We start from the raw sequence: 23,505 nt of genomic DNA, 5'->3' as shown, positions 1-23,505 counted from the left end.
AGTACTATATTATCAGTGTCTCTTAATAAGGTGAGAGATTTCCTTTAAGTTCTGCTGGCTGTATCTCACAGGTTTTGCCGGCAATATTCTGCCATTTATCCTGAAGGCTTTTGTCTCCCAAACACAAAGAACACAGATTCTGTCAGTCCTAAAAAGAAGCATATTCTAGAACAGAATGGCTTTGGCTCTTCCCACGGTTGGGGGGAAAGATTCAGACACCTGGGTGTTCCCCCTGCACCCTCCTCTCCACCAACCTGCCCTGAAAGGGCTGGGGGCTGCCGCACACAGGGTGGTACCTTGTTCACAAAATAAAAGATGGCATAGACCAGGACATAGAATGCAGATCCCCCGGAGACGAGGAAATTCCTCCACCACCAGCGGTAATCCTGAGGAGAAACAGAGCAGAGGCATTGTCTCTAAGCACAATCTCTCCCCCAAGTTTCATGGTTGCCTGAGGGGCTAAAGACCCTAGACAGGAACAGTAATATTGGGGGTAATGGGATAGTGGTTATACAACCATATGCATTTCTAAAACCTCACTGAACTGTAGACTAACATCAGTGAACTTTATTCTGCATAAATAGTATCTCAATTAAAAAAAATTAACAAGGACCACAGCCAAAGAGCAGTAATTAACTGTAACTAACATTTTTTGAGCAAATGCTCGCCATGTGCCAGGTACCATGCTACATGTCATTCGTGAATCGGCTCATTTACTCCTTGCGGTAGCCCTGAGTCAGGCCCTCTTGCTATCCTGTCACATGATGACGAACAGAAGACACAGAGAGTTGAACTAACCGCCCAACCAGGCATTCCAATGGAGGGGCCAGGGTTTCAGCTCAAGCTGTTTGTCCCAGAGCCCTTCCCAAGGGGCTCTGCCAAGAGCTAGTCCCCAGACGGAGGGAAGGAAAGGCTGGCCAATCTGTCTCAGCTACTGCAGAAACCACTACTGGAGTGGAAGCTACTGACAAACCTACTGTCCTATCAAGTCGCAGTGACTGCTCCATGTGACTAGGCTGTGAGGTAGGGACCATTAACTCCAGTCTACAGCTGAATCAATGGCAAGTGAGCTAAGTGAAGGGAAGTACTTGCCTAAGACCCCAAAGCCAGAGGAGGAAGGCCCACATGGGAAACCCACCCATCCAATGCCAGACCCAGCTCTCCTCACTCCCAATGCCCAGCCCCTTCCCCTCACCTCTGCACACAGCTGGAAGTACACCATGACGATGCTGATCTGTGAACACGACACCACCAGGATGATGAAGACAAGGAACAGGAAGCCAAAAAGGTAGTAGAACTGATTCTCCCAGATTGCCTGTGGACACATCACAGCAGCCTTTAGCTAGCCTGCCTCCACCTGGCGGCCCCCACCCTTGGCACATACTGCCTGTTCTCAGAAAGCCACCCCTCAGTTCTGACTGGCAATGCCACCTGCCACTGGGGCAGGAATGGAGACACCATTGTGACACCACTGGGGCCCGTAGGTCTGGCCGGTGGGTCTGCCTGGCCTGCCTCCCTGGAGCAGAGGGTGAGGAGCCAGGCTGCTCTTTGGGAGGAGCTGGGGCCTGGCTCGTCCGACACTGGGTGGGCCCCAGCCTGAACTCAACAGCTTGTGGGAAATGATAGATCCCACCAAATCACAATTGCCCAGCAGCCACCACCACTTAGGGGCAGCATACTGTGTGCCAGGCACAGTGCCACATGATGTGCATCTCCAGATACAAGCCTATGAAAGTGTGGCCATTTATGGATGGGGAAGCCAAGGCTCAGAGAGGCTGGTGACTGGCCCAGGGTCATACACAAAGAGTAAGGTGCCCCCTCCAGGGGACAGCCAACCCAGCCTCGGACCCTTTTCCTTGGCAGGGCTGGGTGGGCACGGGGGTCTCAGGAGGGAAGGCCTGGACCACTCCAGAGCAGCAGACGCTCAGCCAGTATAGACTTGGTACCAGGCGCTCCTGGTGCAGAGTGCCGAGCAGGCCTAGCCAGATGCAGAGGGCTCTAAAGAGCCCTTCTGCCAGCTTCCATCTTGGCGCGCCTGGGCAGAAGTCATCATTAAAACAGCTACCATGTAGCAAGCACTGCTGCATGCAGAGCACTGTGCCTTTCACAGACATTATCAAGCTCTACCCTCACAACAATCCTGAAAATCAGGAATCATTCCCCCCCGCTTTCCTGAGAGTTCTGAGTATAACAGGTAAAGATGTATAGGACCTGGAAATCAAAGCAGATGCCATGATGTTAATAATGGTGGAGACTGGCTGCAATCTTCCCGACGCAGCTTCTATATACTGAGCACTGCCCACACACCAGATCCCGCACACAGTGCCGTGTCTCATTTATCCTTCCTAGCCATCTTGAGGGGCAGGAGCGGACACCCCAAGAGCGTAAAGGGCCCGTCTGAAATCTCTCAAGTGGTAAAAGGCAGAGCATGTAAGCGGAGGGACAGGGACAAGGCTAGTGGGGGTGAAGGTTGTGTGTGGAGGGGCGGGGGAGCACCCCCCCAACCTCCTGGAGCTGCCCCAGCCCCAGGGAGAAGCGGTACTCACGCTGAAGATGAAGAAAAGCTCGATGAACATGGCGCCGAAGGGCAGGATCCCAGCCATCAGAATGCTGCGGCAGAAGGGGAGCGTCAACACCGCCAGGAGAGCCGGGCCGCTGGGCACCCAGGCTCCTCCCAGGTAGCGTGAGGGACAGTGCTCCAGGTGTGGTGTTCTAATTGTCTGGCACACTTTTTGTGCCATGACAGCCTTCTGAGAGATAGGCAAGCTGGGCACCAATCTCCCCATTTTATAGATGGGGAAAGTGAGGTACAGAGAGGTGGCATGGCTTGCCTAGATCTGAGGGATGGTCTTCCCGGTCTCACCTGCACTTTTCCGTCCCTCCCTTCCCTATTCCTGGGGCTCTTAGGCCAGCATCAAGTCTGGTCCCAACCTGGTCCTCTTTAACGTGGCGTCGAGTTAAGCTTCCATGAAGTCTACCGGAGCCTGCTGGAGCCGCAAACCACCGGTCACAACATCCCAGGGGAGGTACCCGGTGCCACGTCCTCCGAAAGCAACAGCAGTGTCCGCCTCTCACACTCTAGAATCCCCGGCCTCGCCCCTTCCAGAGACTCACCCAACAAAGCGGTTCATGTACCACCGCTGCTCAGGGATCTGCCGGGGGATCTGGTTGGTGCGCACGGGGTTGTCATACGGCTGCTTGCGGAAGCCGAAGTAGTAGCCCAGGTAGACAAGGGGCAGGGAGATGCCGAACCACATGCACAGCAGGGCCACCATGGTGGGGAAGGGTACCTGTGGGCGCAGTGCCGTGAGGCCCCACAGAGCCCTGAAGTTCAGGGCCCGGGGCGGTGCAGGGGGTGCGGGGGGACCCGCTGGGTCCCATGGAAGGAGGGCCACCACGGTAGGGAAGATTCTGCAGACCCCCCCCCCCCGCCGCCCCACAAGGCTCCTGGCCAGAACCTCCTGGGGCTGAGCCAGCCCCGAGGAAACACGGAGGGCAGACGGAGGACCACTGGGCTGTGACATGAAGAAGGAGCCGTGGCATCCAGGTGGAGCTCATCATCCAGGGAGGAAGTGGGGAAGGAGAGAGGAGGGACCGAGAACACAATGGGGAGGCGAAGAGGCCAGGATGAAGAAATATGTGGTATGTTAACCGAAGACAAATGGGAAAAAACAAAAGTGCACAAACTGTGTGTTCCCAATGTTGTAAAAATAAAACACCAGGATATACTATGAAGTAAAAAAAAGCAGGATATAATGCTGTATGCATAGGACTCCATTTTAATAGAAACAACCCAGTATTTATATGTGTATGTGCCTACAGAGGCCTGTGCTAAAAACTAACAGTACTTCCTCAGATGGGATGTAGGGATTATAAGTGAGTTTTTCATTTTCTTCTTTATCCTGTTCTATACAGTATCATATTGTTACGAGAGTCATGCAAACTGGAAGGAGTGAATTAATGTGTGTAAAGTGTTGAGAACAGTACTTATTCCAATGTAGGTACAACATAAATGTTTGCCTTTACGTTGTAATTTCCAAGTTATATCATTCTATTTTAAACATAGCTGAAAAGACTGCAAAAATATACTGCAACTTCTCTGTACTTTTCCAACATTTCTACAACGGGGGTTTATAATGAGCAATTGGTAACTAACTGGGAGGAAAATGTTGAAACAGAGAAGGAACACAGGTATAAAAGAGGAAGTGAGAGGAAGAACATGACTCTCTCTTTCCCGAGGGCGGCTTCCCCGACTGCTGCAAAGAAGCCAGTCCACTGGCACCCCGGACTCCCAGTCTCACCCAAGGACCTCTGACCAACGGGCACCTGCAGGCGAGGGGAGGCGGCTCTCTCCATGGAGATGGCTAATGCCTGCCCCTCTCCACTGCAGTCCTGCCACAGGATCAACACCCCGTCTCCCCGTCCCCCGCTGAGTTCACAATCCTCCTCTAGGAGTCCTGTACAAGTTCCTAGCAACGGCCGAGGCTGGCAGGGTCCCCGCTCTGAGGGCAGGACAACCCGCGAGGACAGGAAGAGAGCCTTGTTCGGGAGACTGACCTAATCAACACATACCAGGCAACGTCCCTTGGCCGAGGCAAAGGGAGACTCCCCAGCTGGCCCCTTGACTGTGGAAATCTCCCTTTGGAGAAGTGAGCTCTGGCCAGCTGGCTGCACGGGCCCACAGGAAGGCCGGGCCTCGGGGATGGGCAGCCGGATGGGCAGGGCTGGGGAAACCCCAGCTAGTCTGCAGCCCCTGGGGCTGGGAACAGAGTGCTGGGGACCCAGAAAAGGGAAGGGAACAGTGAGAAGTGATCTGCGGGAGTGGGACCGGGTACAGCTGGCCCTCCCTTACTTACTGCTCCGGACGAGTGCTTTCCCCAGATGAAGCAATTCAAGATGAAGCAGATGCCGAACACCACGCCAGGGTAGAGTGTTGCCGTCTGGAAGCAAAGGAGACCAGGCTGGGGGCTGCAACGAGGGAGCTGCCCACCTGTCCCAGTGGGGCCCTCAGGCTAGGAGCCCTCAACCCTCCTCCCTGTCCTTCAGGACTCAGCTCAAGGGCCATTCCTTCCAGAAAGCATTCCTTGAACTGCCCTTCCTCGCCTTCATCCCAGTCTGTGAATACACACCAGTTACCTGGTCAATGTCTGCCTATCCTCAGGGACTAGGAGCTCCTTGGAAAGAGCATGGCCCCCTGTCCATTGGGCTACTCCCAACCCTCAGAACACAGTAGCTGCTCAACACACATCTGATCAGGAACGAATGAATAAAATGTGCACAAAACATCTATGTCCAGGACTCACCCAAATTGCCTAGAGTGGTGGTTAAGCTTTGAGTCTCAAAGGCAGTGGGTGCTAGCCTCACACACATCTTCTCACCTAGGACTCACTACACGCCTGGCTGGAAGGATAATGAGTGTCACCCCCTTTTAAAGAAGCGGGCACTGAGGCCCAGCAGTGTTAAATACAGACCCTGACCCCACACAGCTTAGGGTGAATCTGAGGCTCAAACACAAGCAGCGTGACCCAGGTCCCAGCTCCTGACCCACTGCGCTGTAGACCATCCACTCAAATCTCTCAGACTGGGGCCCAGGCGCATGGAACCAAAGCCCCCAGGCCTGCAGGACCCTCTTTCACTGCTGTGGCCACCTCAGCACCCAGGAGGGCCGCTGCCCAGCATGCCTGAGTCCTCCTGCAATCTGGCGCTCAACCTCCAATGCCAGTTTCACCTTAGGCCCAGAGCCCCACCGCCCCGCTCCCCAGTAAGTGGTCACTGCTCCTGTGTCGCTGTCCTTGTGCTGTTATGCCAGCGGTTTGCAACACCTCAGGGGACCTGCCTCCTGGGTGCTAATGCTGTGCCAAGGGCCTTCCGTGCAGTCTCCTTCCATCCACACGACAGCCCTGAGGGGCAGGTGCAACCATCCCCCACCGGAGAGATGGGGAAAGAGAAAGAACAGTCAGGACTGGGATCTAGGAGATTCCGGAACCCCAGGCCACTCAGCCGGCTGCTTCCATCCATCTGAAACCCTCCTCTTCAAGGCCCACTTCAGATGCCATTTCCTCCCTTGTGTGTTCCTGCTTGACTCCACTGTGTAGCAGGGCACTCATCTGCCCTTTTGGCTGAAACTTACACACTGGGCACTGTGCTAGGTACCAGGGATGAGAACAGGAAGAAGGTTCCAGTGAGGTAGACAGACCCATAAATGGAGAACCAGCTCTACGGCACTACGTGTAGGCATGAGGCTCTGCAAAGGCTCCTCTGGGATGTCAAGGAAGACACAAAGTCAGAATGGGGCAGGAGGCTTCTAGAGGGCGACCCCGGAGCTAAGACCTAATGGGTGGGTTGAGGGGAGCAAGAGGGCGGTGTAGCCGGGCAGAGGGGAGGACAGGCTGGAGGAGAGGGGCAGTCAAGTATCTGCACTGCTGCGGGCCATTCACAGCGCATGCTCATCTGTGGGCAGAGGCAGAGTCCCAGGGAAGGGTCATAATCTTGCAGGGATACCAGGGGCGCCAAAGACAGTCAAGGGTCCAGGCAAGAGGCAAAGATGTCCTAAACCTGGGCAAGAGTTCTGGAGCCAGAGCTGGAGCTGGGAGGGAATTCACAGACTATTTGGGGGGAAAACTCTCAACACTTGTTGCCTGAGAGGAGGTGGGCAGGAGGGAGGAGGAGGCTAGGAAGCAACGCAGCAGTCTGGCCTGGGGGTCAGGGTGAATGACGGTGCCTCCAGATACAAGAACCAGGTGCGGGGCGGAGAGGCTGGTTTGGGGTGGGTCCAGCTGAGGGAGGTCCTGGGGGTGCTGTGGGAGGCCTGCCAGGGAAGAGCTGCAGGGGAGGTGGGGGGGGGGCTGGGTTCCATGCCTCCGTAGGTCCCCAGTTCTCGGCACACCATGGCCTGAGACAAATACTCGATGCATTAAGAATTCGGGACCTTTCTTTGATCCTTCTAGAACAGCCTCCCTCACAGCTCTTCTTCAGGGAGGGCTTACTTTGTGCCAGGGGTGTCACAGCTAGAGCTCCTCTGGGGGCTTCTGACAGAGGGAGAATGGTTTCAGAAAGCTGGGACCACAAGCTTCTCTTGAGTTTGGCACCAGGGTGTTCCCAGGTCCTGGAGGGCCTCACTTGTCTGGGAGAGGGGGTTCAGGGCCCCTTGGGAGGTAGGGTCAAGTCCCAGGCACCCTCCAGTTTCTATGATCTTTTCTGCTGCCAAGAACTGTCCTCACCACCAGGAGGACAGAGAAGGGCAGGAGCTGTCCTCCCTGATGAGGAAACCGAGGCAGCGAAGTCCAGAAGATAGGTTGGAGGCACCATGGCCTGGCCTTTTCTGCCCCTGGTGGGTACTCATCTTTACTCCGTGGCACAGGGTGTTCTCTTAGCAGCCCTGTTGGTCAGTTTCTGGCCTTAAACTTTGACACCTAGGGTTGGTGCCTAAGTCCTGTTATTCTAAATCTTCTATTTTTTCTCTTGTTTGAACCAGAAAACAATGTAGGCTAAAATTCACCTCAATTCAATTCCCTCTTCTTACAGATGCAGCAAAAGGCCCTCAGAGCTCCCAACAGGCCTGTGGTGACAGCCTAGTGGTCCAGACTGTCAGGTGTGTGCCCCCCCCATCACTGTGCTGCTCTGCTGCTGATCCTAACCCCCACCACAGACTGCCTACACTGCTGAGGAGCCTAGGAAGAAGCTTCTTGGCTCCACACCAACACTGGCAGGTTAGGACACTTACACAGAAGGCTCCTTTCTTCCACCGATGGCCTTTTAGAGTACGGTACAGACGGCCAGCAGAAAATCCACCAAACACCCTGCAGGGAAATGGGAGGGATCCACACCAAGGGGATTTGTTGGCTGAAGGGCCGGTGGCCTAGGCCAGCCCCAGAGCCCACTCAGACACACCTACCCCATGAACATGAAGAGGAAGCAGGCCGTGGTCATGAGAGCTCCCCGGCTGGAAGGCGAAAGCATCCCGAGCATGGCCACGACTGTGGAGGGAGGGAGAGCAGAGGGAGAGTCAGGGTGGCTGATGGCCAGGGTCCCGGGCCCCAGCCCCCATCCCAGGATGGCACACAGGGCCCAGGGCAGATGAGGCTCCCTTCTCCCTTGGCCTTCCTGATAGCAGACTCCCTTCCTCTCTGCAGCAGAAGGCTGGCCTCAGCTGGGGTGCTGAGCAGGGCAGTGAGCTGACACGCAGCCTGGTGAAGGCCTGCTCATGGAATCTGCCCTAGCAGCCCCGCAAGGTAGAGGTTGGTTATCCATTCCTCAAATGAGAAAATCGAGGTTCACAGAGGTTAAGTGACTTATCCGAAGTTACAAAGCTTAAAGGCATAAGGCTGAGATACGAACTGAGGTAGGTCAGCTGCTGAGAGATTAGATCTTAAAAGTTCTCATCAAAGAAAAAAAATTACATAACTACGTGGGGTGATGAACGTTAACTAAATGTACTGTGGCGATCATTTCACAATCTATACCTATATCAAATTGTTGTGTTGTCCACCATAAACAACAAAAACAGTGTGATTGGTCAAAAATTAGTGACAATGGAAAAAAAAATTTTTAGACAGACTGACTTCAGAATTGTCTATAATTACTATATATTAGAGTTTTGGGAGCTGTTCTCTGAGAAAAGACCTGATTTCACTGCCAATCCTGGTGCTGACTTGTGTTAGTCACTGATGCCTGATGGTAGACAGAGGCCTGTGTCACAGTCCTGACGCAGCTTCACTGATGGAGTGGGCGTGGCAGGCTATCAACAGTGCTGGAGAACTCTGAGGGGCCTCAAACCACCAGAGCCTGGTGCTGAGAGGACCCAGGCTTCCCCTGGGATGGATGACTCTGTCTGGCCCTGTGTCACTGACATGAACCCCCCTTCTTTGGGGGGGGGGAAGCCAGCCCCCTCTCAGACTCAGGCGTGCGCTGCTCTGATGACAGGACCCCACCCCCAGCCCCACCAGGCCCACTCACAGATGACTATGAGGATCATACAGAAGAGCTGAACGCCCGAGCCCAGGAGAGAGCTGAGGACCATGGGGTGCTGGGGGGGCCTGAAGACGTCGCCGTGAACCAGCTTCCACCCAGACTCCTCCATGGTGTCTTCCTGCGGGCAAGTGCAAAAGAGTGAGGCTGCCTGCCGGGCTGCAGAGGGGGCAGCTCCTACAGGGACCTCCCCAGGGACCCACGCCTCCTGACTAGGGCTGAGTGCCCCTCAGGGGTCAGCCAGTCTCCACACCAACAGGGGTGACACGAGAGAGTACTTCCCAGAGAACTGTCACATGGAAAAGGAGGCCACGCACGAGGCTTACAGCTACATAAAAGGCAAACCTTCTCTCCAAATTCCACAAGCCTGGTGCATGAAAAAATAATGTAAACATCAACACAATGAAAATGTTAACTCTGAGGGGGTTTTGGGTGGTGAGGTTTAGAAGCAATGTTTTTAACAGATTTTTTTAAATGTTTATTAAAAAAAAATTTTTTTTTAATGTTTTATTTATTTTTGATACAGAGAGAGACAGAGCATGAGAGGGGGAGGGGCAGAGAGAGAAGGAGACACAGAACCGGAAGCAGGCTCCAGGCTCTGAGCTGGCTGTCACACAGAGCCTGACGCGGGGCTTGAACCCACGAATGTGAGATCTGACCTGAGCTGAAGTCGGAGGCTTAACCGACTGAGCTACCCAGGCACCCCTAATGTTTATTTTTGAGGGAGACAGACAGTGTGAGTGGGGTGTGGAGAGGGAGACCAGGGAGAGAGAGGGAGACACAGAATCCGAAGCAGGCTTTAGCCTCCAAGCTGTCAGCAAAGTTGCAGGGCTTAAATCCATGAACTGTGAGATCTTGACCTGAGTCGAAATTGGACACCTAACCAACTGAGCCACCCAGGCGCGTCCCACCCCCACCTTTTAAAACTGATTATAAAAGTAATATGTGTGGCGCGTCTACGTGGCTCAGTTGGTTAAGGTCCAACTCTTGTTTTAGGCTCAGGTCATGATCTCATGGTTCACTGAGTTTGAGCCCTGCATCAGGCTCTGCACTAACACTGTAGAGCCTGCTTGGGAGTCTCATTCTCCCCCTCTCCCTCCTTCCCCAGCTCATGTATGCACAAGCTTTCTCTCTCTCTCTCAAAATAAAATAAACAAAAAAGTAATTACATGTTCTTGTGTAATAAAAAAGTGAAAAAAAATTTTTGGCATTTGGCATGATATTCAAATGAACAAAAAGTAGAAAATATTTAAAAAAAACACAGGAAAACTACACAGGAGATATAAAACTCATAAGTAAACATTCAAAAGGTTTTAAAAACCCAGAAAGACATAAAATGATGCCATTATTTTGATACATTTCCTTTAACCCTTTATTTATGTATTATGTCCAAATGTATATATAATTTTTAAACAATGGAATTGGAATCATACTGTATTTGCTGTGTATTTTGTTATATTCAGTTGACGTTTGATCATGAGCATTTCCTCATTTCCAATAAATATTCCTTGCAATTACTATTTTAATGTCTGTACAATTTTTCATCTATAACTGTACCATAACATAACCTATCCATTATTATGGAATATCAGGCTATATACAGTTTAAGTTATAAATAAAGCTGTAATAAATATTTCTAGACCAAGCCTTTGTATTTTTGATGTTTTCCTTAGGAAAATTCTAGAAGAATTACTGGGTTAAAGCAAACAATTTTATAGCTCATGGTATGTAGATCGATTAATTACTTTACAGAAAATTACCAATTTATACTTGTATGCATGGTGTGGAAAGGTGTTTAGCTCATGTCAACCTTGCCCACAGTTAAGTGTTATACTAAAAAACACTTGAGCTGATTTGCAGGTCCAAACTGTCTTCTCATTTTTTTAAAATGCTTGTTTATTTATTATTATTATTTTTTAATGTTTTATTTATTTTTGATACAGAGAGTGACAGAGCATGAGAGGGGGAGGGGCAGAGAGAGGAGACACAGAACCGGAAGCAGGCTCCAGGCTCAGAGCCTGATGCGGGGCTCGAACCCACGAACGTGAGATCTGACCTGAGCCGAAGTCGGAGGCTTAACCGACTGAGCCACCCAGGCGCCCCTAATGTTTGTTTATTTTTGAAAGAGCTACAGAGCATAAGCAGGGGGAGGGGCAGAGAGAGGGAGACACAGAATTTGAAAGACTCTAAGCTCTGAGCTGTTAGCACAGAGCCCAACACGGGGCTTAAACACACAAACTGTGAGATCATGACTTGAGCCGAAGTCAGGATGCTTAACCACCTAAGCCACCCAGGGGCCCCCATGTCTTCTCATTATTGTTGGAATCTGTATTTTGGGGGGATTATCCCTGAGGTAAAAATGGTTCTTCATAAGTTTGCTAGCCATGTATAGTTTCTAGTCTATACATTTTTTGTTTCTTCTCAGATTAGAAATTCTGGGGCTTTTTAATTCTTTGAACTGTATTATCCTTTTTCAAGTTTGTTGCAAATACTGTTTCCCACTTTTCTGTATTATGTGTATGTGTATTCTGACATGCAGAACAGTTTTTAGATTTTCTGTTTTACGTAGGCTCCACATCAAATGTGGGGCTTGAATTTATGGCCCTGAGATTAAGGGTTGCATGCTCTACCAACTGAGCCAAGCAGGTGCCCCTAGTCTTTAGATTTTTAATGTCAAATCCATTAAATCCTTTCTGTAATTTCTCCCAATCCTTTTGTGCTTGGAAATCAGAAAGCCTATCCCCTACATTTTGGGATTATACATTTATTTTCCTTTTCAAACTACTGTATCGCTCGCTCGCTCGCTCGCTCTCTCTCTCTCTCTCTCTCTCACACACACACACACACACACACACACACACACACACACACACACACAGACACACACACAGAATCTGAAGGCCCGGAGCCCTACTGCTAGCCTGCCCTCCCTCTCCAAGTCCATCCCTCCCCAGCCAAGACCTCGTACAATGTCATCCTCCTTGTTATAGTTGGCGATGTCCTTCCGGAGGGTGCGAATGATGATCATGCTCAGGATGCCTGAAACACACGGGGGTGGGGAGGAAGAGCCCTGAGCACTGCCAAGCAGGGTCTCCTGGACTGCCTGCCCTCCTGGGCTTGGGAACTCCCTCCAGTGGGGACTGGCTATGCAGCTGCCTCAGGTCCTCTGCTGAGCAGAGCTCCACCCCAGCTATCCAGACCAGGGCACACGGAGGATCACTTCCCTGGCAGGGGCAGGAAAAGAGCCACTGGGATGGGTGTGGGCAGCCAAAAAACAATGCTTTTTATTCCCGGGAGAACAGCGCCCCAGCTGCTCCGTGGCTTGGTCCTGCCGACTTCTGCAGCCTCACTTCCTTCCAGGCTCACCTCTGCCCTGCTTGCTTGCTACTTTTGTCATCAGTTCACAGCCTCCTCTCGCTCACCTCCATGCCTCTACTGGGGCTGCACCCTGCTCCCTTTGCCCACAATGCCCCACTCTGCCCTGACTCCAACCCCCACTACAAGACTCACCCCAGGCATCTTTGCCTTTCAACACATGTAATGGTTTGGAGGCTCCCCTCACGGGTATCTCCACAGTAGCCTGTCCGCCCCTCTGGGCAGCATACAACAGTGGTTAAGATGATGTGTTGGATGACCTCAAGCTAACTTAACATTTTAGGCTTAGCTCATGGAACCTGAGGGATTGAGAAATTTGTAAAGTGCTTATTAACACAGCAGCCGGCCCTCTGTGAGGGTGTAGTACAGAGCAGCGAGCCTTATCTTTACTTCCCATATGACACTGAAATGACTAGTTTCACCCCACCTCTGCCCACTACCCTCCCCCCGCTCGCCAGCCTCTCGCCAGCCAGCTCCTCAGCAAGCCTGCAGGGCCGTGGCCTTGCTGGACCAGTCCTTCCCCGGGTCTCCAAATGGTGGCCCCTCCTCATTCAGAAAGGCTTTCTCTGAAGCAGCCTACCACAGCTGTGAATCTGGTCACCCTGTCTATCTGCTCCATGGCACTTATCACCCTCAGGTCTCAACCTTGCTTTTTGTCTCTCTCACCAGCAGGACAGACCTGTGGGCACAGAGACCGGGCTGGGCCCGCACATGGCGCAGCACTCGCACAGCATGGGCGACAACAGGACCTTGTCGAGCGAATCAAGAAAGGTGTGCACGAAGAGCGGTGTTCGGCGCCCCCTCGGGAGCTCTCCAAGGTAGAGACTGAATCCTGTTCACCTCCGCATATCGGAAACCTAGCACTGACCCCGATGTCTGTTTTTGACCTACACTTGGCTCTGAGAGCACCTCAGTAGTCCCCCTTAAGTAATGTGACGCCTCAGACCCTCCTCCCTCGCCCTCTTGTCCTCCCTACCTTCCATCCCACAAATCCCTCACCTGATAGGAAGAAGACCACCACGACGGAGTTAATGATAGAAAACCAGTGGATTTGCACATCACTCATGGTCAGGTAAGTGTCCCAGCGAGAGGCCCATTTGATGTCACTTTCCTGGAGGGTGGCAGGGGGCAGGGGAAGACAGGGTGGAAAAGAAGCACTTCGAGTCAGGCCTCCTGCTAGACAATTCCTGCCCAGACCAGAACTGTCCTCCCCTGCCATGGGCTCCAGCCCCTTCTCACCTCCCAGTGAACAGAGTAGGTAAAGTACAGCTGATTCTCCTTGGTGGGGTCAATTTCTTGGGGCGAGGTGCTGGTGCCCTCAGGCAGGGTGCAAGAACTCTTCTCGTCTGCTTTGACGTCTGCGAGAGATAGACACTCAGTCTGTTCCTGTGGGGGCTAGCGAACTACCCATGGGCTGTTCAGGGGGAGGGGGCCCTCAGAAGCCTGCTGATGGGACCCAGGGTCTGAGCGGAAGTAACACAGTTGTAAAACTGTGCTCCCCAGAGCCCTGACCTTCCTAAGGGCCGCTGAGAATGCAGAGAGGCATGTGCTGGGTGTGCAAGAGGGGGTCTGAGGCCCTCATTTGATCAGTCTTCCTTCACTCAATTCAAACATTCACGTATTCACTCAGTCACCTGCACCGAACAGGAAAAATACCACCGACTCATGCTATCATGTTTTCTTATGCACTCGGTCTCTAGCAATGCAGTCACTCAGATGCTTCGTTCTTCATTTACATATCCGTTCATCCCGTTATCTATCCATCCATTCAACCAACAAACATACAGTGAGCACCTTGTATGTGCCCAGTACTGTGCTGGAGGAGACAGTCTCTAAACTCAAGGAAACAGCTGAGGGGAGAGATGACGTCCTAAACATCCCATGACAAATGTAAAGCTGTGCTCATGACACTCACCAGAAGGAGGGACAGCACAGGACCTATGTCTTACAGGACGTTTCTGGGTATGACTGAAAAGTGGGTTCCACAGATTTAAAGAAAAAAGCCAGAAACCCACCACCACCTGGACAAAGGCCAGGCCTGCTAAATCCCAGTGTGTCCTGTGGCGAGCAAGGGCTGACAGGTGAGAAGCTGGACCAGTCCTATCAGGCTAGGGCTGGGCTCTCAGATGCCTGCACACCTGCTGACCTGGGCCAATTCTAGCCTCCGCCAAATGCTCACACAGAGGAAGAGAAGCACAGACACCAGCTGCCTGACCGCTCTGTCTGTATTCCTGCCCCTTGTTCTTCAACTGAGGATAAGCTGGCTGGTTCTTAGGAGAGGCCTAGCCAAATCCCAGTAGCTGTGTGTTCTTGGCCAAGCCACCAACCTCTCTGGGTCTCTGGTTCCTCATCTATAATCGCCACATACCTCCAGGGGTTGCTGGGAGGTGGTAAACTGGGAAGGTGCTAGGCTGGGACACAGAAGTCATCAGCTCTCCCCCTGCTCTTCACCTTTTCTGATGGGAACGCAGGGACCCTACCTTGGCGGGGTCATATGTCACACAGTACCCTATCAGCCATCTTGGAAACGAGCGTGAGAAGACTCTGGGTATGGAAGCCCAGGCCCATCCAGCCCTGCCCCTCTAGTCACACCTCCCCACTCACCCTCCAGCCTGATGCTCTGGGGAATCACCTCGAAGCGGACGACGCGGTACGTGTGCTCCTGGTCCTCTTCTAGGTCCTCCCGGTGGTAGTAAAGGATGAACGAGAGGTGGTTGTGCAGGTAGATCTAGAACAGCGATGGAGAGAGCAAACTTCCTAGTAGTCAAGACACAGCCAGAGAGTCACCCCAGGCAGTAGGCCCCTCCCCTCGCCCAGCATGCCGAGCTGTTTCAGCCTGCCACAAACACTGCTCTCACAGCACTCCCCACTCAGAGAACCTTGAGGGTTCCCATGGCTTAGGCCTGGCATTCAAGGCCTTCTATCATCTTCTCGGACATCTAGCCCCTCCCATCTGCCCTGACATCTCCCTGCCCGGCACACAGTCCCCATTCCGCAGCAGTATTCTCACATTCATTGCAGCCAGGACACCGCCCAACTCCACTCAGCTGGAGCCTACCTAGTTTTCAAGGCCCACCTCCTCCATGACGACCTGAATGCACAACGGGCTCTTCTGAACTCTGCTGGCATCAGTCGTCATGGTGCCGGCACCATCAGTGAGCGACAACTAGGACTTAAGATGCAGGGTCTACATGGTCGGTCCTCTTCCCAATTGGGATTGGAAGCCCTTTGAGGACAGGGGCTATGCCTCAAAAGAAACGGTTCTGCCCTTTATTTCCCATGCAATAGGTGTTCAGTTTAGAAAACCAGAGAGATAGGAGAATCACTATTACAACCATTGCCATTATGAGCATATTTCTCAGGGGCTGTGCTATGAAGCAGATACACAAATTTTCTGATTTACTCTGCAATAACAACCCCAAGGGCGGGTATGGCCATTACCTACATTTTACCGATGAGGAATCGAGGGCACAGTGAGGAAACAGGTAGGCTCACGGTCGCTCAACAGCTAGTAGATGGTGGAAGCAATATTCAAAACCCAGAAAGCCAGCATGCTCTAGACCACTACATAGCTCTCTCTCTGACATACTGATGCAATTCTGTTTTATATTCTGTTTTAATCTTACAAATGTGGAACCTAACTTTTTAGGGACTATGCCTTCTACTTCCTGTGTAGCATCTGCCAGAGCCTTGCCCAAACAAAGCACTCGGACTTTGACGGGGCCATGCCTCGGGGCACTGAGAGAAACTGGCCCTGGCTGTACTACCTTTTGTGATAAACCTAGAGTTAGATATATCCCCCTTCCCTGGGGGCCCAAAGAGCGAAACTCCCACAGCCCTTCGGGCCCGCCAAGACACCCTACCTTGTTGACATCCGTGAAGCCGAGCCGGTAGCCATGCTCAAACTGCACATCTTTTTCCTTCTTCTTGTCATCACCGTCGCGGCTGGAGTAGAGCTCCAGCCGGGTGGCCACAGGCAGGTTGTCGGCAATGCTGGAAACCGAAGGCCCGCTCAGTCCCTCTGGACGGCCTCTCCCGTCAGTGCCCTCCCCTCCACCAAGGCGAGGCTGGCAGGGAGGAGAGGACAACTTACAGGTGGACATAGTAGTCTTCCGTGATCCGCTCGGCCACAAGCCGGCTCTGTTCCACGGTCAGGGTCACTGGCTTGTTGGACTGGCTACACAGAACCTCACACTTCTTTTCGCTGTTCATTAGCACCTGGAAAGGGGTGTTGACAATCCGGTCCCCTCTCAGCACCTCTCCTGCCATAAGAGAGACAGATGGATCTCAGAGCTTCAGCCCTGAACTTGCTGAGGTCAGCGGAGCCATAGGGCCACTGGGCCGATTCGCAGAACCTCGGACAGTTCTGCGCCTGGCACTCAATGACCTACCCTGTCCATAGATAGCTTGCCCATCCTACTCCCACCTGTACTCGCCATCCCCTTTCTGCTCTACCACCACCAGACTCTCCAGGGCATATCAAATACGCCATGTCATTCCATGCCTCTGGGCCTCATGTCATTTCCTTTGACCAGAGTGCTATTTCTTGCCCCACGTTCCTGGGAAATTCCTCCTCACTCTTCAAGCTCAGTTTCTATTTCACCCTCTGGAAAGCCCTTTCTGACTTCTTCAGAGCTGAATCCACCACTCTCTCCTCTGATTTTCCTCTGTACAGAGGCAGTGATGTATAGTGGTGAGGGCACTGACCAGCCATTGAACCTTGGGTCCACCACTTACGATCTTAGCAGTCTTGGTTAAATTACTTAATCTCAACAAACTTCAATTTCCTTATCTGTAAAATGGGGATAATAATAGTAGCCATCTCACAGGGTTACGATGAAAAACAAAGTACCAGGCACAGAGCAGGCAAGCAACAAATACTATTTTTATCATGAGCATCACCTTTGCACCCTTCCATATGTCAATGATGTGACCTTGTACAATGTGTTAATATATTAAGTTTCTGCCATCTCTATGAGCTCTTTTAAGGGCCAACAAGGTTCCCTATTGATTTCTGTCTTTAGATCCTAGTTCAGGCAGGGAGAGGAAGTGGACTGAAATCCAGCACTTAAGATTTTTTTTAGCCAAAACATGTTTTTACTTAAACTGGCACACCCTTCACATGCCTGTGGTTCAGACGGGCTGCTGGCCACCATGCTAGCAGGTGCTGAGCAGTTAGGGACTGTCAACTAAACCCAATGGCACTTTCATTCTGAACTCTACTAACAGTTCTTCTGAGACACTGTGAAACTGGGGCAAGCTGAAGACCCACCAAAGCCAACAGGCAGGACTAGCGGCTGCACAAACAGTCTAACGCATGCTTCCCAGCATGGTCCTGTTCGGATATGGCACTCTCTGCCTAGTCGGTCACTCATTCCTTCATTAGTTTGTTTGTTCATTCACTTATTCATTCATTCATTCATTCCCAACACGAACCTAGTATTGGTTATGTGCTGGGCCCTGAAAATGCGATGTTGAACAGACATACTCGTGGGCCTTACGGTATAGGGAGCAGACTTTGGTTAAATAATCAGGCTAACGAGACTACATCGTGTAACAAGAGGAACTTGCTCCAGACATGGGGGAGCAGGTCTAGGAAAGTTTCTCTGAGGAAGTGATGTTTGAAGTGAGCTCTAAAGGAAGAGAGGCATTAACTACATAATGAGACAGAGGAAGAACATTCTAGACAGAAGAAACAGTACATGCAAAAGCTCCTGGGGGTGGGAGAAGTGTGCTGAGTCTGAGAGGCCTGTGTGGTTGCAGTGCAGAGAGCAGGTGGAAAAGTGACTTAAGGTGAGCCCAAGAGACGGGCTGGAGCTGGACCCGGGGGCCTGGGGGCCCTGCTGGAAGTCTGATCTTTATCCAGGGAACAAGAAAGTCAGTGAAGGGTTTCTAACAGCTGGAGGAAGACATTATCTGATTCTGAAGACAGAAAGAGCACCCTGGCTGTTTTGTGAGGGAAGCACAGCAGATGCAAGGGACTGGCTGGGGCGATGCCAGTCAGTCACGCACATGAGTGATGACGGTGGCTGGTTAGGGCTGTGGAAGCCTCAGGAGCTACCGAGCAGGTGAAACGAGGGGACTTGGTGCTGACTGATACAGGCGATGAGCGAGGCGTGATGCATACTACGTAGATGAGGTTTCTACAGCCAAGTGCTCAGTGGGAAAACAGGAAGAAGGGCAAATTTAGACTGAAGGCATTTTTTCAGTTTGGATATGTCAGGGGGATATGTCAGGCAGGCAGTGAGATACCCAAATTTAGGGCTCGAAGGCCAGGTCAGGCCTGTGGATGGAAGCTGGGAGTTGCTGGCACATAGACTATGAGGCATGGCATGAGCTGTGCTACCGCAGGGAGTACCACGCAGCTGTGCAAAGTAGCAGCCCTGGCGAGCATGGACGAGGCCACTTAGGAGAGGGGCTCCCCTTCTCCCCCTTTTAGAAGTCTAGTGATGCAGCGGAGTCTGTTAAACCCAGGGAGGGACTGGCCAGTGGAGAGCAAGGATGTCAGTAAGACATCTGTCTAAATGATTCAGGTCATCTTCTCCATTTACAGATGGTGCTGCTAGAACCAGACAGGGCCAGTGACTAGCCCGTGATCATCCGAGGCGACTGTGGTAGTACTAAGCTCCTGGGCTCCTTCCTCTTCACCATGCCCCAATGCCCACTTCTTTGTAGTCAACAAGGAGCTCACTTGAGAAAAGGAAGAACATACACAGAGAGACATAAATCTGCAGACCAAGCCAGCAGGTATCATTTCTTGATACTTAGAAATTAAATTCAAACAAGAAAGAGGACATGCTGGTTTGGAATGGCTCATTTCTAATGCGGAAGTATTCCTTTCAACTTTTTATAGCTGGAGCAGAGAGCCAGCCAGACTGAATGAGCAGCACCGTGAACGTGGACCCTGTAAGGGAGCCTGCCACACCCCAGCACGCCTGCCGCAGACACTCCCACACACACCACGAGATGAACCATCAGCGCGATCACCATGGGCACAGCCCTCAGACAGCCCCGAAGAACCTTTCTAGGGGAAGGCAGCCTGGACAACAGAAAGAATTCTGTCTTCAGAGTTAAATAAAAAACAATGCAAACCTGGGACAATATCTCAATTTCTCCACCTATTGGCAAGTCTTAAACCCTTGGAGCTGCTGTTCCCTCTACTATGAAATGGGGGCAAGGATACTGGTGAACGACTGGGGCACTGTACCTCCTCTTGCCTCACCTCCCTTACCTATGTCAAGGGGATAGAAAGAATAGCTACCCTCATAGGGTTGTTGTGAGAATTAACTACGTGAAGGCGGAGAAGGGCCTAGAAGGACGCCCAGCTCACAGAAGAGCCCTGTAGATATTAACGGTGATGCTGAACTTTTTTTTTTTAATGTTTTATTTATTTTTGATACAGAGAAAGACAGAGCATGAGAGGGGGAGGGGCAGAGAGAGAAGGAGACACAGAACCGGAAGCAGGCTCCAGGCTCTGAGCTAGCTGTCAGCACAGAGCCTGACATGGGGCTCGAACCCACGAACATGAGACCTGACCTGAGCCGAAGCCGGAGGCTTAACCGACTGAGCCACCCAGGCGCCCCGGTGGTGCTGAACTTAATGCCGAGTACAAGGCTTGCCATTCAACAGGTATATAATGAAGGAGGTTTCTGTTCCATTCAGGTAGGACACTGGCACTGATTGAATCCTCCTGTGTCAGACACTGGGTCAGAAGTGGGAGAGAGAGGAATGGAAGGCAGGATCCCTCCACTCTAATAGCCTCTAGGCCATCAAGGGAGTCACTCCACGAAGGCAGAATGATATAATATGGCAGGATAACTTTTGTACATAGAAGTTTTCATTTCTATGAGGCAGGAACATTCCCAGTTTCATAGAAGACGGCTCAGGGAGGTTGAGATCACCCAGTGCTGAGGTGTGGGCTACCAATGAACCCACACCAGTTCTTGGGCAGGGGTGGGGGGCGGCTCGTTGAGGGTATGGGTTGCAAGAGGCCTGGAGGACAAAGCAGGTCACATTTCTCAGAGACAAGGTGGCTGGAGCATGGTGTGTGTGGAAAGAGAAAAGCCGCCTAAGTGACAGGCAGGAGGGGCAGCCCAGACAGTCAGTGGAAGTCAGCCCAGGCCCTGAGGAACAGTACGAGGCAAGACTGAGGGCTGGGAGGTGCTGTCTGATTCTGTTCAAGTCGACTAAAGCAGCCGAGCCTCGGGAGGCCCCAGCAGAGAGGGCAGTCCTTGCAGACGCCTGCTCAGGGACCAGTTCCCTCCTTTCTCCTTCCTCAGCTAAGAGAGGAAAGTCTCCCAAGTTCCTCAAGGTCACGGACAGCATCCTTCCAAAACCAAGCTGGGCACAGAGGAAGCAGAGGAAGTACTAATAATCATGTCAGGAACTGAGGCTTCTGAATGAATGTCTTTTGCTTTCAGCCTGAAATTCTACCAAATGAAGAATTATCTGAATTAGAATAAAATGGCTACTATTTATGGAGCACATATGTCAGACGCTGTGCTGTGCTGGGTGCTTCACACATTATTTGAGGCAAGTCTTGCATAACCACTTAGCAAGAACTATGGTGATGTTTCTGCTTCCTTTAGGGCCAGAGGTTATCACTCACTCTTAATTAAGAGCAGAGTAGGTAATAGAAGCCATGAGAGACAGAAAAGAGTATCTAGAAATCATGGGAGAGCTGGTCTAAGCAGTAGCCAAGGGCTGCAACTCTCAAGTCCAACTACATGGATGCCAGGCCCAGCCTAGCCATTAAGTAACAACATAACCAGAGGCAAGTCACTTAAACCTATAAAATGGGCATAAACACAGCAACTACCTCCCCAGGGACGTTATGAGGATTGAATGAGCTGATGTGTGCGTAAACGATGTAGAACGGTGCGCAGCACACAGTAAGGTCGGGGTTCACTGCGACCATCATTTGCAAAGACCCGGCTTCCCACTGGAGGCAGGTGACAGGGAGGGTAGAACTTACCGAGATTCTCCGCCTTGTAGGTTATTTTGCTGGGCTGGCAGAAGGGCAGCGAGTAGTACTCATAAGGGAGCTGAGTTCGAGAGCTGGTGAGCTTCACAGCCTAGTGGGAGAAGAGAGGCTGTTGTTCCTCAATCCAGAAACCAAGACGGCTGTTTCAAAAGTCCTTCCTGGTACCTACACCTCTTTGGTACGCTTGGTAATACTGTCAAAGGAGCACACTAACTATAACAGATGCAACTGTAGTGTACTACACACGACACAGTCTCCAGTTCTGACTTTGTGTTTCGTTAGTTTTAGACTACATTACAGATTTTGTTTAAAATCATAACTAAATTCAATATACACTGAGAGTCTGATATCCTTTGACCCTATTATTCCACTTCCAGGCATCCTTCCAAAGGAAATAACTCCAAATGAGGATAAACTGTAGGAACAAAGAGGTCCACTCCTTGCTCATAACCATAGCGCTCCCCTGCCTACAGTTCCTTGAGCCTGTCAGGTCCTGCACTCCTCCTGGACAATCACAAGTTGCTTGTATATGATGTCTCAAAGAGGCAGGACATGTAGCAATTTGTCATTTTGCTATTACCTAAAATGTGGTGTCAAACAAAGGGGCCCATATGTGGCGAGACATCAGGTGGGCGGCCCTTTGTGACCTTCCTGTCTTGTTTCTCCTTTTGGACACTGTGACACTCAGGAAAGATACAAACTTGACTTTCACGCCATCTTACTGAGTTCTTTTTGCGCAGATCAGTGAGGACGTGGTTCACATCAATACGACAATAAGGCAAGAAATGTACTTTTATTTTAGGAGCCCAATTTATTGTTGTAGATTTCTAAGTTTTGTTAGCCCTTTTTACAAAATCACCAAGGATGTGAAGGACGACTGAAAATTTTCAACTACACATTACTTTGCTAAGGGAGGTACAGTGTGGTAGTCAAATAACTGGGGATTGACAGAGGTGAGAGAATGCCAAGTGCCCTAAACTGTAAACACTGTAAGAAAAAAAAAAAGACTCCCCCAAAATACCAAAATATTAAGAGTGGTTATATTTGAGTGAGGACAGAGAAGAGACCCTTTGGTTGGGAGCCCTTGTACAAGGTTACGCCCCTTCCCTGCCCTCCCTGGTGGCAGGCTACATCCAATGACTGATTCATTGAGGGATAGAGAACTAGTCCTCTTGCCTCAGTTTGGACCAACTCTGAAGGGTCAGCCATTCCCGTTCCAGAGCTTCCCGCGGGCCTCTGCTGTACCACAGTCCGGTGTCTCCCTCCGCCCAGTCCTGTTTCCTCACTACCTCCCAAGTGCTGACCCTGAGAGCCCATCGGATAGATCTGCACCACGTCTCCACCTCGGAGTTTGTACAGATCCCAGAAGACCCCCCACCACTCCCTAGCCCTACTTGGCCTCGGAGAGGGCCACCAAGAGCACACTGCTAAAGAGCCATTAATCAAGGTGCCAGCCTGCCACTGCCCCTGACCAATGGTATTTTAAGTGACTCCTTCCCCGCCCTTGCTAGTTGCCTGACCGATAGGTGGGCATCTAGCTTGAAAAGCAAAGGTCAGTCTGGGTGGATGGCTTTTCTTTAGACTTGAATCGTTCAGGGGTGCCTAGGTGGCTCAGTCAGTTGAGTGTCTGGCTTCGGCTCAGGTCATGATCCCACGGCTCGTGGGTTCAAGCCCCATGTCAGGCTCTGTGCTGACAGCTAGCTCAGAGCCTGGAGCCTGTCTTCAGATTCTGTGTCTCTCTCTATCTCTGACCCTCCCCTGCTCATGCTGTCTCTCTCTTTCAAAAATAAATAAAACATTAAAAAATTTTTTATACTTGAATCGTTCATGCACAAATTTGCCGTATCTACTTACTGTTGATTCTACTAATTTTTTAGGGCAATAATTAAGAAGCTAATACTTTTATCACTATTAAAAATGGAAAACCTATAGCAGCCATAAAATCACAAGTTGATGATGTAGCCATATTTCTTAATATACATGAAAAGAAAATAGCTATTAAAATAAAATGTGTTTGTCAGCTGCTTCTAATCACCTCATACACCACCACTCAGACAGGCAGTACAGAGTTTGGGGAATCCAGCTCTGGCAAAATCTACAAGCAAAAGACAGAGAAGCCGTACCAGGCTGTGTACGTGCAGACAATCTGAGTTATGAGAGAGAAACTGGTGACGGAAAGA

The 23,505-nt window shown here is 51.2% G+C and overlaps 1 protein-coding gene across 3 annotated transcripts in view; it reads right to left on the bottom strand.

Annotated features, from left to right (window-relative positions):
- TM9SF4 (transmembrane 9 superfamily member 4) overlaps positions 1–23,505 on the bottom strand; it is a 50,652-nt gene that overhangs the window by 3,891 nt on the left and 23,256 nt on the right. For 2 of the 3 annotated variants that reach the window (XM_029916945.1, XM_029916942.1), the window contains 15 exons: positions 21,317–21,416; positions 16,436–16,604; positions 16,206–16,335; positions 14,947–15,070; positions 13,582–13,700; positions 13,342–13,453; positions 11,936–12,006; positions 8,956–9,088; positions 7,895–7,976; positions 7,724–7,799; positions 4,857–4,940; positions 3,115–3,290; positions 2,547–2,610; positions 1,196–1,315; positions 297–386 (listed from right to left, as the gene is read on the bottom strand). In XM_029916945.1, coding sequence (XP_029772805.1) covers positions 297–386; positions 1,196–1,315; positions 2,547–2,610; positions 3,115–3,290; positions 4,857–4,940; positions 7,724–7,799; positions 7,895–7,976; positions 8,956–9,088; positions 11,936–12,006; positions 13,342–13,453; positions 13,582–13,700; positions 14,947–15,070; positions 16,206–16,335; positions 16,436–16,554 — 1,500 coding nt within the window. In that variant the 5' untranslated portion in view covers positions 16,555–16,604; positions 21,317–21,416. Of the gene's footprint in view, positions 1–296; positions 387–1,195; positions 1,316–2,546; positions 2,611–3,114; positions 3,291–4,856; positions 4,941–7,723; positions 7,800–7,894; positions 7,977–8,955; positions 9,089–11,935; positions 12,007–13,341; positions 13,454–13,581; positions 13,701–14,946; positions 15,071–16,205; positions 16,336–16,435; positions 16,605–21,316; positions 21,417–23,505 lie in introns of those variants that run through there. The other variant, XM_029916943.1, reaches the window with a different exon arrangement.

The sequence above is a fragment of the Suricata suricatta genome, chromosome 12, assembly GCF_006229205.1.
Source record: "Suricata suricatta isolate VVHF042 chromosome 12, meerkat_22Aug2017_6uvM2_HiC, whole genome shotgun sequence".
NCBI lineage: Eukaryota > Metazoa > Chordata > Mammalia > Carnivora > Herpestidae > Suricata > Suricata suricatta.
This window is presented reverse-complemented; position numbering and strand designations above follow the sequence as displayed.